The sequence below is a fragment of the Hyaloscypha bicolor genome (genome assembly GCF_002865645.1).
Source record: "Hyaloscypha bicolor E unplaced genomic scaffold K444scaffold_52, whole genome shotgun sequence".
Taxonomy (NCBI): Eukaryota; Fungi; Ascomycota; class Leotiomycetes; order Helotiales; family Hyaloscyphaceae; genus Hyaloscypha; species Hyaloscypha bicolor.
In genome coordinates, this window is record NW_020194554.1 from 1,162,590 (window position 1) to 1,177,053 (window position 14,464).

The window sequence follows — 14,464 nt, forward strand, 5'->3', positions numbered from 1 at the left end:
TTCCCGAAGACGTCACCCCCACCACGAGGCTACACAGCAGCCAGCAGAAGAGGTTGGAGAACTTGAATGACATATTACGAATCCGCAAACAGAGCGCGAACTTAGGCGCAATATATCTCACATACCTCACGCGTTAGGACAACTGTCCCAGTACAAATTCTCCCGAGCCCTATCTCGACGAGCTCTGGGACAGCACCAGGGCTAGGTCCCGCGTTGTCATGATGGCCGCACATCTTCGCGCGGTGGATGGTGAGAAACAGGGCCTCGGGCAGGCTCTTAAGGAGGGCTATAGTGAACCCACACCCAACTCAGAGGAGAAGAAAGAGAAGATTATCCTGTCGAATAAGGCTGGGGAGAGCAAGAGTCCTTATGTTCGAGCACACTCTTCAAACCCCGTTGCTTGGCAGATCTGGGGCGATGAAGCTATTGCTCTTGCTAGGAAGGAGAATAGGCTACTTTTTGTGAGCATTGGTTATAGCGCTTGTCATTGTAAGTCTCCCCGTTCCCAAAATCTAGGAACTCGAGGCTGACGAGGAAGGGTGCCATGTCATGGAACGGGAATCTTTCGAGAATGAAGAAATTGCTGCAATTCTGAACGATGCCTTTATTCCTGTTAAGGTCGATAGAGAGGAGCGCCCCGACATTGATCGTATTTACATGAACTTTGTTCAAGCTACTACAGGTTCCGGAGGATGGCCTTTGAATGTCTTCGTTACGCCTGATCTGGAGCCTGTCTTTGGTGGAACTTATTGGCCGGGACCCATAAGCAACACCACACCGTTTGAAGACCAGGTAGACTTCCTCGGTATATTGGATAAGTTGAGCACTGTTTGGAAAGAGCAGGAAGAGCGATGCCGGCGGGATTCCGCACAGATATTGCAGCAGTTGAAGAACTTTGCCGCGGAAGGCACATTTGGTGGTAGACTAGGTGAAGGTGCGGACGGTCTAGATATTGAACTGCTCGAAGAGGCCAATCAACATTTTGCTTCGACATTCGACAAGAAGAACGGCGGGTTCGGATCAGCGCCGAAGTTTCCCACTCCGTCTAAGCTCTCCTTTCTGCTTCGCTTAGCCCAGTATCCTCCGGTTGTCGTTGATGTTGTCGGGGCTGAAGACTGCCACAAAGCACAAGACATGGCTATTACGACTCTGCGGAAGATGGCTAGAGGGGGAATCCATGACCATATTGGAAATGGGTTCGCTAGGTACTCGGTCACCGCTGATTGGTCTTTACCGCATTTCGAGAAGATGCTCTATGACAACGCACAACTGCTCCATGTTTACCTGGACGGATTTCTTCTCTCGCGGGATGCCGAGTTGCTTGGTGTAGTGTATGATATCGCAACATACCTAACCACTACACTAGCACATCCAGCTGGAGGCTTCTATTCTAGCGAGGATGCCGACAGTCTTTACAAAAGAGGTGACTCGGAGAAGAGGGAAGGTGCCTTCTACGTATGGACAAGGAGAGAGTTTGAGAATGTTCTTGGCTCGGAGACCGAACCTATTCTCTCAGCTTTCTTCAATGTCAGCGAGCATGGAAACGTGGAGCCAGAGAACGACGCACATGACGAATTTATTGATCAAAACGTATTGGCAATCGTGAGCGCGCCGAGCGAACTGGCTAGCACCTTCGGCGTGAAGGAGGAGGAGGTTGTGCGGATAATCAAGGAGGGAAAGGCGGCATTGAGAGCACATCGAGAAAAGGAAAGAGTGCGGCCTGGCCTGGATGATAAGATTGTTGTCAGTTGGAATGGTATTGCAATTGGAGCATTGGCGAGGACCGGTGCCGTCATCAAAGGATTCGACCCGGTCAAGTCTGAGGAATATCTTGGTTCTGCCATAAAGGCGGCGGGCTTCATCAAAGAGAATCTTTACGACGAATCCACACACACGCTATATCGGATATGGAGAGAAGGAAGAGGCGAGACGAAGGGCTTTGCAGATGATTATGCATTCCTCATCGAAGGACTGATCGACTTATACGAGGCAACCTTTGACGATAAATGGCTGCTTTTAGCCGACGACCTGCAGAGTAAGTGTATCCACAATGCGTACCGGAGTCTCTCTGACGAACTGCAGAATCCCAAATTTCCCACTTCTATGATAGCAGTGGCTCTGGAGCTTTCTTCTCCACGCACTCGTATGCTGCACATGTAATCCTCCGGCTCAAGGATGGAATGGACACCAGCGAGCCGTCAACAAATGGAACCTCGGCATCAAATCTTTACCGCCTTTCTAGTCTCCTTAATGACGACTCTTATGCAACCAAAGCCAAACAAACAGTTGCGGGCTTCGAATCCGAGACTCTTCAATATCCTTGGCTCTTCGCATCATTCATGCCCTCTATTGTGGCCGGCCGTCTAGGCCTGAAAGGCGTAGTAGTTTCCCAAGGCGAAGAGATAGATGGAAACGGAAATAAGAAAATCAAGGAGTTTGAGAAGGCACCGAGAGGAGGACTGGGTACATTTGCTAGGTTGGATAGCGGCAGCACCTGGTTGAGAGAGAGAAATGGGCTCTTAAGGAGTTTCGGGTTAGATGGCAAGACCAGGATCTTAATCTGCGAGAACGGCGCTTGCCGGGACGAGGGCAATGCTTCTGAAGCGGGTCTGGTAAAGGAGCCGCCCTTGGATGATTTGGGTGGTGTTACTGCTGCGCTGCCTGTGGTGGAGGAAATCACGGCTGTTCAAGACAAAGGCTCGGGAGTGATACAGGAATAATGATACGCTGGATTTCCCACGAAGGATTTCTTGACCTTATGTCGAGGTTTTGTACGGAGCTGGCGTTTTGGGAGGCCTTCTATATGATTCAAGGCGAACTCGGACGGTAGGAAATGCATAGATAGAGGCCAATTAGGGGTTCACTTCAATAATGGAAATCTGAACTCAATCACCGAAAAAGGTGCCCCACGAGGTTGCTTTACTGGATTTTGGAGGAAGGACGTGAGGGGCAAGCCAGCAACAAGATTGGTATTTTTTGTTACTACAACTAAAGGCGAACCATACTAGCATATTTCCATCTTCCATAGCGCCACACAACCGAATTCCCCTAGAGCTCATCTTCGTCTTCGTCGTCAACGTCGTGCATGGAATCTATTTTGAAGTCAGTAAATTGTGAATATAAATGTTTAGATATGATGACTTGCCGTCCGAATTCCATTCCTCGCTCTCCGGAGTGTGACTGCTCTCAGTATCGTGATCTGGTCCGTTGATCACCACGTTGGCAATGAAGTCCCTCAAGCAACTCTGCACATCGGTTCCGCCCCATTCTCTCGACTGGAGGTCTCGCGAATCTTTGAAAGTAACCGGGCGGAAAGGATTCCCACTTTCTGACTTTTGCGAAAGAAGTGACATCTTCATGCTCGTGAGCTTGAGATCGAGCTTTGACAGCTGGCCAAAAAAGTTTGCCCAAAGATTGTCCCGGGATGACATGGTCGGTTCAGTCTGAAGCAACGATACCTTGTGCAAGCTGATGCTGCGCAGGGTGGCTCGGTGCTTCTGGATAATGTCAAGCAAGATCCTTGGCTTTACCGTAATCATGCCAATTTCCAATTGCCGGAGCTTGGTGAATTCGATGGGTTGTGGGGACTCGGGAAGGGATGTTGCCGCTGTGGTGTTGGGCGTTGTGGCAGATACTGGCTTCGATAGCCACGACAGAAGGCTGCCGTAGTCTTCTCCTCGGAAGAATCGAAAGTTCAGTCGAAGATGCTCCAGCTCAAGCAGTCTCGAGAGGAATATTTTCAAGAGATAGTTAGGGCATTCAGTCGGCACGTTATTGACATTGACGTAGGCAGGCTTGTATTCTGCACTCAGGTCGAGAAGGAGCGTGCGAATATTTCCAAGCACTGGTTGGACGAGGACGTCGACATAATTTGGTAAGTTGAAGGCATGGTCGTAGATACTGCTCTCCCTCAATATGATCTCAAAATTCTTTGGTCGAGAACCAGCTTTACCAAGGGAACGTAAAAGACTGAGAAACACTCTACTGAGATGCTCGGCATGGTCCAGTAGTCGGGTGGGGTCGGGGGGAAACCTCCCTGGGAGATCGAGTGAACGACCGGTCTCTTCCTGAAATGTCCGAACACCGTAACCTAGAAAGCATGCGAATAAGTTACTTTCTCCAAGCCACATTGCTAACTCTAAATTCCCAGCTTTCATTCGGAATCTTCCCAGTACAAGGACACTTACTATTCCATGCGTTGTAAGGATAATCCCGGTTGCGAGTGCGTGAGCTCCAGTCACGGATTCCAACAGTTTCAAGATTACACAAATTTGAGAAAGCTATGGCAAGCATTTCGACATCCTGGTTGGCGTAGAGAAGGCTCATGTGTCCAACACACTCCTGTCGGAAGCGATTACTCTTGACATGATTTTCGGATTGGGGTGCTGGAACTGGCGGCATCATATGGTCCTGCCTCATTGAGGGTCGTTCCAGACCAAAGATCACATGGTTCAAGGATGATGACAATCTGGACCTTGAAATATCCACCAAGGCTTGCAGACTAAATTCGGTGATCATGAACTGCTTCTTGGTAAAGAATTCTCGGGCAAACGATGTGAAGAGTGTTTCCTCAATGCGTTTGCACGTGCGGCGAAGATTGCCATACTCGGGGGTAGTGCTGCAGGATCAGCATCAGCATTGTCGACCCAACGGTGTACGTCGAAGGGAATGAGAGAGGGAGAAGACCTTTCTTGATTTGCAGGAGGGTCATGGGATTTTGAGAGGGAGGGAGTATCATAGATCAAAGGGGAGAGCTTTGGAGGCCTGCTTACAGGTTGGATGTGATCTGAAGAAGCACCTCCAGAGGGATCGTAGAGAGATGAGATATGCCGTTGTCTCCTGTGACCGTTGGGGCTGCCATTTTGTCGGGTTCAAAGTATTCAAGAGGGTGACGGGAATCGAAGACCGGGGCGAGATGACAAAATGCAAAGTCGAACCAGAACCGGACCAGAGCTTGGTTTAATGAAGCGACGTACTCAATGAATGAAATTTCTCCGAATAAATCCAGTTGAGGGTCAGAGAAGAAGAAAGGGAGGGCATGCTTAAAAGGAGCGCGAGGAAGGCAGAACCACGTGATAGCGCGAAATGGAGTCTGCCTAATTTAAGCTTACTGAAGCCTAGCGACGCGCTGAAAATAAACAACTTAAATTCAACAACACCTCACCTCACCCTTCGAACGACATCCTCAATCGACAATCGACTTTCTCCTCCAGCAGGAGTTCTGGATTCGCTTCGGTCGAATAGATTGTACACAGCACCTCAACAACAACGACACCGGAGCAGCCGCCCGTGATGCCACCGAAGGCCGCCAAAAAGGCCCTGCCCCTGCCCCTGGCGGGAAGCATTATCGCCCTCAGCGGCAAATTCCCACGTTCACAATCCGCCATAGAGCAGGATCTCATCACTGCTCTGGGAGCCACTCTTACCAAGACTGTCACTTCTTCTACTACCCACCTAATTACCACCGACACCGATTATGAGAAGCTGCCAGCCAAGGTCAAGCAAGCAAAGTCACATGATGTGCAAATCGTCAAACTGCAATGGCTTGAGGACTGCTTGGATCAGAGCAAGAAATTGAGTGAGGGCGACTACAGCTTCGATGCTATGCCTGCTGAACCCACTACTAATGGCAAGGCCAATGGCTCTCGAAAGCGGAGTGCTGATGATGCGGATGACGATCCTCAGGCACAACCAAGCAAGAAGAAGACCAAACCCACCAACGGCTCCACTTCGCAATCTCAACAAGCACCCAAAGCTAAATCCAAAGCAAACGGAGATGCCTCGGATGGTCAGACCAACATTGCGAAGTCACACGATGTTCAAATTCCAGTCGACGAGCACTGTCCTCTCACGCATTATCGGGTGTATATTGATGACGATGGTGTTATTTATGATGCAGCTCTCAATCAAACCAATTCTAGCGATAACAATAACAAGTTCTACCGCGTTCAGGTTTGTCATAGACCCATCCCTTGTTATTGGTTCACATAGCTAAAGAAACTCCCAGCTTCTCTTCAATGGTGGCCACTATCAGACTTGGACTCGCTGGGGCAGAGTCGGAGACCGTGGACAGAGTAAAACCCTTGGTTCCGGTGGTCTCGACGACGCTATCAAGCAATTCAATTCAAAGTTCAAGGACAAGAGTGGCTTGGCTTGGGAAAACCGTGGCGACAAACCGAAGTCGGGTAAATATACTTTCATTGAGAGAACTTACGGCGATGATTCAGAGGACGAGGGTGATGATGCCCCAACCAAGGCTGAGAGCGAAGAGAGGCTGCCATCTCCCGAGTCGACACTCGCCCAGCCGGTTCAAGACTTAATGGAGCTCATCTTCAACCAACAGTACTTCGCTGCAACCATGACCGACCTGAATTACGACGTTAAAAAGCTGCCACTTGGAAAACTTAGCAATTTCACTATCACTCGAGGCTATCAAGCTTTGAAGGACCTCTCCGCTTTGCTGAACGATCCCTCACTGGCACAATCCGAATACGGTACATCATACCAAGTTGCCACCGAGCAATTGTCGAATGCTTTCTACTCCCTCATTCCACATGCTTTCGGCCGTAACCGACCTCCAATAATCCAGAATCAAGCCATGCTCAATAAGGAAATTGACCTTCTCGATAGCCTGAGCGATATGAAGGATGCAGCCAATATCATGAAGAAAGAGCCGAAAGATATCGAGAAGATTAACGCTCTCGACCGACAATTCAAGGGCTTGAACTTGGACGAAATGACCCCGCTAAAAAGCAGCAGCCCGGAATTTCTTGAACTCAAGAACTACTTGGTGGAGACGAAAGGCCAAACCCATCATGCCAACTACCAAGTTGATCAGATCTTCCGCATTGAACGCCAAGGAGAGAAGGATCGTTTCGATAAAAGCTCTTTCTCAGGACCCCCTCGTAACAGACGACTGCTCTGGCACGGTTCTCGCGCCACCAACTTCGGTGGTATCCTGAGTCAAGGTTTGCGTATTGCACCTCCAGAAGCTCCAGTATCTGGATATATGTTTGGGAAGGGCATCTACCTGGCAGACATGAGTAAGAATATTTATTAGTAGTCTTCATCCACTTCACTCCCAACAGACCCCCCCTTTCCCTGATTTGCCTTCGCAACTCTCTAAGAGGATACAATTGCTAACTCTCTGCGCTTCAGGCTCCAAGTCTGCGAACTACTGCTGCTCGTACATCTCGGGTGGCACTGCTTTGTTGCTTCTCTGTGAGGCAGAGCTTGGCGATCCTATGCAGACACTTACAAACGCTTCGTATAGTGCCGGTGAGGATGCAAAGGCGAACGGAATGTTCTCAACGTAAGTACATTCATCTTCTGCTCAAATATTGCCCTCTTCAGTGTCCAAACGGAGCATTCCACTCCTGCAAACAACTGGGGTCTTATTTCCCTCCCATTTCTCAATGGAAACATAACTGACTCGCATTGTTTAGCTGGGGCCAAGGTTTGATTGGTCCGAGCCTGTGGAAGGATGCCGAGTGTGTCCACCCGTCGCTGAAGGGTGTCAAGATGGTGAGTACAATCTGTCATGGGTTGATCAATACTTGGATTCTGATGCAGTTCTTTAGCCGGATATCAAAGTTAAGCCCGGCGACACAGGCGTCAATAATGCATACCTCCAGTACAATGAGTACATTGCATATGATATTGCCCAAGTTCGGCTTCGATATTTGTTCCGCGTTCGCATGTAGAACAACCGAAAGGCAAAATTCTCCTGGGTATTATCGGTGAAGGTCATTGTGCGTTCTTCCCTCTAAAGCGTGTAGTAGACCATAGGTGTTACGGGAAGCGTGGAGTTGCAGTGGCTGAACATTTGTGCATGGAAAAGCTGTCATTTTGCAGGGTCACATTTCTTGATATGGCAAAGGAGTTGTCATCTCTGTTGTTGGGAGGGGACACTGCGAGATCACTTGTTGCAGGCCTAGACGGGCACGGTCATTACGAAAAATACATCTGTAGCTAGAGCTAGAAACGGCTGTCTTTGCTTGATACGTCGGCCTGACGAAACATAGCTAGATAAAAGTATTGCACATGATATCAATGATTCCGTGGTCCCACTTAATCAGCGATCGCCCTCTGGGTTGGAGACGTTAATTCTCTGGTAGAAACAGCTTGCTTTTCCGTCATGTCCATCTTCCAAGACGAGACTTCTTTCCTGGTTGAGCGCCCACCTTAACAGACCGCAAGAAAATCCTAGCTCGAATTGATGGAAAGGATTAGATCCACGCGCTTTTGCCCAAAGGTGCAAAGTGGGAATTGAATTTGCGTTGCTGACAATTTGAAGGTGGGGGCCGTCGGATGCGTTTGTCCAAACATCCGAGGACAATGAACACTCACGGTCCGCAACGACCCGCGAAGCCCAATCCGTTTCCCAACCTCCCCCTGCTTAAAAGAAAACACGAATTGTGTAAACGCCAATGCGAAGAAGCGTAGGCTCGAAACGTGGAGCTCTGCTTACCTAAAATTCGTGGCTGGAATGTGCGACATCTTCTCAAACAACCTTAACCTCACCACCTCTTCCATTCAAAAACATCTCAATTCATCATCGTTATCATCATCATCATCCACCCTATCAATAGAAGACAACCAATCAAAGACAGGCTCGCGTCAAGAACCAAGCCTTCGCCTCTCAAGTACAGATCACTGGTGGATTACTCGAAACCACTCAATCGGGACGGCATGCGGGCCGAAGGATATATTTCACGGCGCGGCATGGCACAGACTTCATCCTCGCCATCAGCAATCATGGGGCTAAGCCATCCCACAAGCATATAAACACTATCCAGACATCACGTTAGGAACCTTTTGTTGTCTCGTCTTATCTTCATTCATCAGCTACTTTTTCGGCCGCGAAAAACCTAACCATTTGTTACGTTCCAAGCTCACATGCTTTCCAACCAGTTGTCTTGACCGTCGTCGTAAGGACATGCTCCGGAGCGCCAAAGGAAAGGATAGAGCCACCTGGTCGATGCACGCAAGCAAGCGTCTGACTCGTCAAGAATGAAGCCTCATCATCAATGAGAATGAAATAAAGGGTAATGTACAAGAAGGGGAAGATGTCTGTCCAGCCCGAGGTGCACAAAGAAGAGAACTAAGAATATCCCCCTCAATGGACACGACCCAATGATCCGATCCGAATCCTGCACAAAAAGCTGAAACGGGAATGGACACATGAGGTGGGGAGGCCAAACATAGTTCGAGGTTTTCAAAGTGTATGTTTCACCCTATCCAGAGGCGTGAGCTCTAATCCTAACATGTAAAGGCGGGATGTGTTGATGAGTTGTGTCGAGATAATTTGTGGCTGCGGACCAGCGACGGCGACAAACTACCTCCCAAAATCGTTCTTACAGGAAAGATCGCGCTCCCAGAGGGCCTCATATCATGATAGAACTTTTTGGCCCAATAACGAAGATCTACGAGATCGACGCATGGATAGTGGCATGTCCGAGAGGCTCGCTGATCTCGGAGTTGAACTCGCCAAGCACGTTTCCTTGAGGACCGTAGTTGCAGACTGTTTTGAGCGTCAGTAAGAACAGTTGAGTCATGCAAGATATAAAACTTACCAGTATACCAGGAAGTCATGCCGAAGATTGTACCGGCGGCACACTGGACGGTGGCACATCCAACCTGGTTGCTGCCCTTCCAGATGACTTGAGTTGCATGCAAGAATTCGGGACCACTGGTCGATGGATCATCTACACCCCAAGGGATGGCCGCGAGTTCGCCATTGTACCATTCCTCGGTGATGGACCACTCAACGAGCGAGGCAAGATCCAAGCTACCGGTGTCGGACGTACCGTACGCAGCAAGGTTCTGGCCATATTTACCGCCATTCACATTCCTGTGTCGGCGTTAATACAGCGGTGTGAAAGGATGGGAATGAACTTACATGTTGTGTGCGAAGACGCAGCTGTCAGCTACGATCTTGGCCGAAGCAGCGAGTGAATCACTCCATGTCATATCGGAAGCAGAGTGGTTTGCCCGATGATAGTTGTGAGAATCGACAGCAGCAGAGACATAGTCGGTTGGAGAAGCAGCTGGAGCGGCGACGGAAGGCGCGGGTTGTGGGACAACGGCGGCCGCCTTGGTGGTGGTTGGAGCTGGGGCGGCGAGAAGCTGATACTCAGGTGTTGAAATCGGAGCAGGAGCAGGTGTGGCGGTGGTGGTGGTCGAGGTTGTGGGAGCTGGTGGAGGGGGAGGGGGCGGAGGAGGGGGAGAGGAATGGGAGTGGGTGGCCTCATAGGGGTGGACATAAACCGTGCTGGAGACGACCACCGTCTGGACCAGCGCCGGAGTTGGAATGAGACCCTCGGTGACGGTGACGCAGATGGTCTCGGTGACGATATCCGTGACGATCTTGCGGGCGTGGAGTGCCCGGTGGGCCGGGGAGGCGGCGACCAAAGCAGCGCCGAAGGCTGCGAGCATGGTGGAGGAACGCATCTTGAACAATTTGGGGTGGGTTGTTGTCGGTTCGGACGGTTCGGGCTCGTTTTTGTATGATTGCAGGTTGACCTTCGAGAAAGTGAGGCAGGAGTACTCCGGGTACAGCAATCGATCGATGAAGGGAAGAAAGATCGAGGGCAGTAATCGAATTGGCAGCACTGCTGTACTTATGATTCTGTCGAAGAATTGAGGGCTGGTGAGTGGACACGGGGGGGGGAGACAGTCGTGAATGTTCGGCGAGTCAACAGGAAAACTGAAGGAGTGACAGTATTGTATTGTTGCTGTTGTTGAACCTCACAAACCGAAGCGATGCAGAAGTCTCAAGGAGTGTAAGTGCCGCAGAACGACGAGAAGGAATGTGGTGTATGGTTGAACGAAGAAGAAAGAACGAAAGTGGTGGTTAAGGTTGAGGTCCCAGGCTACGTGGAAGGTCGGAAGGTCGAAAGATGAACGTTCGGGAGAGGGAGGGAGGAAGGGAAGGGATTTCGCTAATAGGCTAGCGCGTCCGGGGTGAGCGTTGGGCAAGGGCATGGGCATGGGCAGTGGGCAGTGGGCACGAACTAGAAAACCCAAAATTTGGATCGCAAGCGCCAGGGGCAGGGCAGGACAGGGCCGGGCAGGACAGACTGCAACCTGCAGCCTGCAACGCTCAAACAGCTAAGAGCGGGAGGCGGAGATATCATCGTGCAACCCATCTCGCCAACGCTCGACCTGTTGCTCACGGACAGGCTCACGGACAGGCTCACGAGAGCGAGCATCAGCTGAGGAATTGGGGTACATTGGAGGTCTTCGTGCCTTCGTGTCTCCGTGTCTGTCATCCCATCTGCCTTGACCACCTTGTTGGAACTCGTAGGCGAGTGTGATTTATTTACAAAATGAAAAGTCCAAATCCTACGGCTTCCATGTCACGGCCAGGAGCAGCTTCCCTACAGCTCGTTTGCAGGCCAAGTTCAACATTCCGTGGCTCGTAGCTCTCCTCGGACTGCAGTCGTTCGGGCCATGTCCCCTCGCCGTCTCGGCCGCCTGGGCTGCTGCACTGACTCTGGCTGCATTCTCACCAAGTATTGGCCTCCATTTCCGTGCCTCGTTGTAGAGTTCGTGAGTCGTGACTCTCGTGTACTGCACCGTTTGATGCTGCAGAACATTGCATCCCCTACAAGTGATTCAGTCGTCTAGAATTTCCCCAGTGGCAGGGGGCTGCCTCAAGATGTCTCTGGTTCATCCGATAAATCGGGATCCTTGGGGAAGTCGGACAGGCCTACCTGGCGGCACGGATCCTCTTCCTTCAGATTGAGATTGAGATTGCGATTGAGGGGCCGGGCACCTGACAATTCGCGGGGTGTGCTCTGCGAATTGCGCTGGCAGCAGTGCGTGAGGTTATTTCCAGGCGGGAGGCGTTTCTGGCATGCGACTTCAGGGGTCAAACAGCACGTCTCATTGGACGGAAACAAAGCGCTCCCGTACTGGTACCTGCATTTTAATCCAGGAACGGGTGAGAAAAGAAAAATCCAGGGGGGGATGGAGAGGGAGAGGGAGAGTGAGTGAAAGCGAGAGTGAGGGTGAGAGTGAGAGGGAGAGTGAGTGAAAGTGAGAGTGAGTGAAAGCGAGAGTGAGGGTGAGAGTGAGAGTGAGAGAGAGTGAGAGCGAGTGAGAGCGAGTGAGAGTGAGTGAGAGTGAGTGAGAGTGAGTGAGAGTGAGTGAGAGTGAGTGGGAGAGGGAGAGGGAGAGGGACCAGTCGCAATCGGGAAGAAAGCTTTGCAGACAACACGATCCATCAACTCATCGGCCACTCCAATGCTCCATCCAATGCTCCATCCAAGGCCCCTCCAAGGCCGACCTTGCGAAGCTGCAAAACTCGCTCCGAGAAAGCCAGAGTCGGTCGGTCGGTCATTTGATTCACTTAATTCAATTAATTCAATTAATTCATTTGTTTGCAGTTTCATCGAAAGCGGAGAAATCTTATTCTCAGAATTCTAATTTCTAGGATTGGGGAGGGGAGGGGATGCGAGGGGCGTCTGATCTCCGCGCAACAGAAAGGGGGGGAGGCGGCGAGGGAGGCGGATCCTGGAGCAAATCTTTGCAGTGCATGCAGTGCGATCACACTAAGATTGGTCGACACCCCACTTGCCCTTGCTCGCCCCCCCGCTTCTCCCTGTATCCCTGTCTGCCATGGCTACATCCCTGTCTGGCCTGTTTCAAACATGAATCGCCAATTTAAATATACGGCCTGGCCTGTCCCTCGTCTCTCTCGTGACATTTCAGCCAGCAGAGTACCGACGTCACTTCTCAGCGACGACGAGATGAGGCGGGCTGGCCCCGAAGGCCGCGATGTGCGTTGCGTCCATTGAGCTTATTAGCATATATATATATATATATATATCTTCATATATCTTCATCTATACAAACATATCAACCTGAACACGCACTCGGAAAAACCTTGATTCTTAGTTTGTTTCAATTCCATGGTCGTCAGGGACCTACCTCGTTGAACTTGGCGGGAGTCATCAGCCCTACCTGTTCAGCCCAAACTACCCAGCGGCTGCAACGACCAAGGTGGCCATTGATTTATTTCGTTTCGCTTCTCATCACCTTCTTTCGTGATTGATTCTCCACCAAACAGCTTCTGCTGAAGACTCAAGTTGAATCCCATTGGCGTTTCGTCAGGCTCACCGCACAATGTTGTCATTTGGTTGCGTCGCTTGTATTTCATGCGCTTCTGCCAGATTATCCCGCCACCTGTACTCCTCCGGTCCAGAAGCCTTCCAGTGTGAAATGGATTCTGTTGATCTCTTTCCCCGCATTTTGAACCTGCGGTTCGACTTCCATCCCTTTAGACGCCTCGCCTGATCGCATGCTCTGAGACATTCTGGGTATGCCCCTTTCCACTGTTTTCACGGAATCTGCAGGTGGAAAACATTCCCTATATGCTGCGTGGAGATTGCGGAGAAGGGACGTGATGCGGGTCATTGCCTGCCTGTAACGGCCATCATGGGCTCCGACAGGTTTCCAGGCGATGCCTCTCCACTGTTCAAACCTCTTCTCTCTGTTAGAAGTTCAAGGCCATGTCGAGAATATCTGTAACATCATCGTACGGCCAGCAACCTCGTAGACTTGTACCATATGGCTATCTTCCCCGCTCACCGTCTCAGTCGTACACAATTCCACCGGATGTTGCTGCAGATCCCCGTTGGTTCTGCCACAAGATAGCACCATCTCAAACGAGATCTGATCCCGCTGCAAAAGCAATGTATGTTGCATACCAGCCCGAACCTTCCAGCGATCTACATCTGAGGAAACCTCAGATGCTGCAGCTTCCCATGGCTTTGTCCCACCGTGTGTATATCTGGCGGTACCGAGACTCTGCTCGAGTCTGATCCGTATTGAAACCTCAAATTTGGTGCCACCCAGAGGATATCCTCCTCAATCCGGTGTGGTTGTTTCGAAGCTCCGTGTTGGATGATACACTCACCGCTGTTACGCTGAACTTGTGTGTCACGAGGCAGGTCTGTCGAAGCCAAGTACACGAGATCCACAGCCTTCTGACTGTTCCTCAAATGAGAACGATTCTTTTCTCAAGTTACCTTCAGGCTGGAAGTTTTTGAAGTTAATCACAGTTCTTAGTGACATTGCTTCTTGGAATGTTTGTGGCAGCAAAAGCAGTCAGCGGTCTGCCCCACCGAATACAAACTTTTAAGACGCCCCTCTAATCCCTGGAACTGCTTTTTACTGGCTACTGAACCCTCAATATTTGCACCTGATTATCGACTACAATCCTGTAATGGACATGCGATTCCATCTGGCTTCCCAAGCGACTCACTCTTCTTTCCAGGTTGCCGGTGGAATTTTGTTGCACATTGCCTCAACGTTGTCGTTGCACATCAACTCAAGGTTCCACCTGTTCTACAACATCGAGAGCATCAACAACGCGGGTTTGCTAAGCCGAAATGGGAAGTTATTTTCGGCTCATCATTCTAGATCAAGTGAATAGGAGAACGATGGGCTTGTTGTC

General features: G+C 50.4%; 4 protein-coding genes across 4 annotated transcripts; 2 read left to right on the forward strand and 2 right to left on the reverse strand.

The window, feature by feature from the left end:
• The first annotated feature begins 67 nt into the window (after positions 1–67).
• K444DRAFT_331681 (uncharacterized protein) lies at positions 68–2,906 on the forward strand. The gene is made up of 5 exons (XM_024871969.1): positions 68–249; positions 313–489; positions 539–1,653; positions 1,675–2,035; positions 2,083–2,906. Exons 1-5 carry the CDS (start codon positions 219–221, stop codon positions 2,718–2,720), a joined length of 2,322 nt encoding a protein of 773 aa, XP_024740202.1. The 5' UTR covers positions 68–218; the 3' UTR covers positions 2,721–2,906.
• A 127-nt stretch (positions 2,907–3,033) lies between these two features.
• Positions 3,034–5,063, reverse strand: K444DRAFT_661319 (uncharacterized protein). Its single transcript, XM_024886572.1, has 3 exons — positions 4,773–5,063; positions 4,188–4,618; positions 3,034–4,090 (listed from the first exon to the last, which is right to left on the reverse strand). The coding sequence occupies exons 1-3, from the start codon at positions 4,859–4,861 to the stop codon at positions 3,093–3,095; spliced, it is 1,518 nt and encodes a 505-aa protein (XP_024740203.1). The 5' UTR covers positions 4,862–5,063; the 3' UTR covers positions 3,034–3,092.
• A 90-nt stretch (positions 5,064–5,153) lies between these two features.
• On the forward strand, positions 5,154–8,080 carry K444DRAFT_584995 (PARP-domain-containing protein). Its single transcript, XM_024877897.1, has 5 exons — positions 5,154–5,952; positions 6,008–7,043; positions 7,159–7,312; positions 7,446–7,524; positions 7,581–8,080. Exons 1-5 carry the CDS (start codon positions 5,293–5,295, stop codon positions 7,701–7,703), a joined length of 2,052 nt encoding a protein of 683 aa, XP_024740204.1. The 5' UTR covers positions 5,154–5,292; the 3' UTR covers positions 7,704–8,080.
• Positions 8,081–9,482: 1,402 nt separating this feature from the next.
• On the reverse strand, positions 9,483–10,017 carry K444DRAFT_514674 (PR-1-like protein; the record flags this gene model as incomplete). Its single annotated transcript, XM_024873548.1, has 3 exons — positions 9,483–9,523; positions 9,576–9,853; positions 9,902–10,017. Coding segments are annotated over 3 exons (435 nt in total), but the record flags the coding sequence as incomplete, so codon positions are not given.
• Between the last annotated feature and the right edge of the window lie 4,447 nt (positions 10,018–14,464).

Coding starts and splice junctions, on each gene's coding strand:
- K444DRAFT_661319 (XM_024886572.1), bottom strand. CDS start 4,861: ATGGCAGCCCCAACGGTCACAGGAGACAACGGCATATCTCATCTCTCT. Junction 4,619..4,772: donor CTTCAGATCACATCCAACCT/GTAAGCAGGCCT, acceptor CTGATCCTGCAG/CACTACCCCCGAGTATGGCA. Junction 4,091..4,187: donor TCCTTACAACGCATGGAATA/GTAAGTGTCCTT, acceptor CATGCTTTCTAG/GTTACGGTGTTCGGACATTT.
- K444DRAFT_331681 (XM_024871969.1), top strand. CDS start 219: ATGATGGCCGCACATCTTCGCGCGGTGGATG. Junction 250..312: donor ACATCTTCGCGCGGTGGATG/GTGAGAAACAGG, acceptor CACCCAACTCAG/AGGAGAAGAAAGAGAAGATT. Junction 2,036..2,082: donor TTTAGCCGACGACCTGCAGA/GTAAGTGTATCC, acceptor GACGAACTGCAG/AATCCCAAATTTCCCACTTC.
- K444DRAFT_584995 (XM_024877897.1), top strand. CDS start 5,293: ATGCCACCGAAGGCCGCCAAAAAGGCCCTGCCCCTGCCCCTGGCGGGA. Junction 5,953..6,007: donor ACAAGTTCTACCGCGTTCAG/GTTTGTCATAGA, acceptor AGAAACTCCCAG/CTTCTCTTCAATGGTGGCCA. Junction 7,044..7,158: donor CATCTACCTGGCAGACATGA/GTAAGAATATTT, acceptor TCTGCGCTTCAG/GCTCCAAGTCTGCGAACTAC.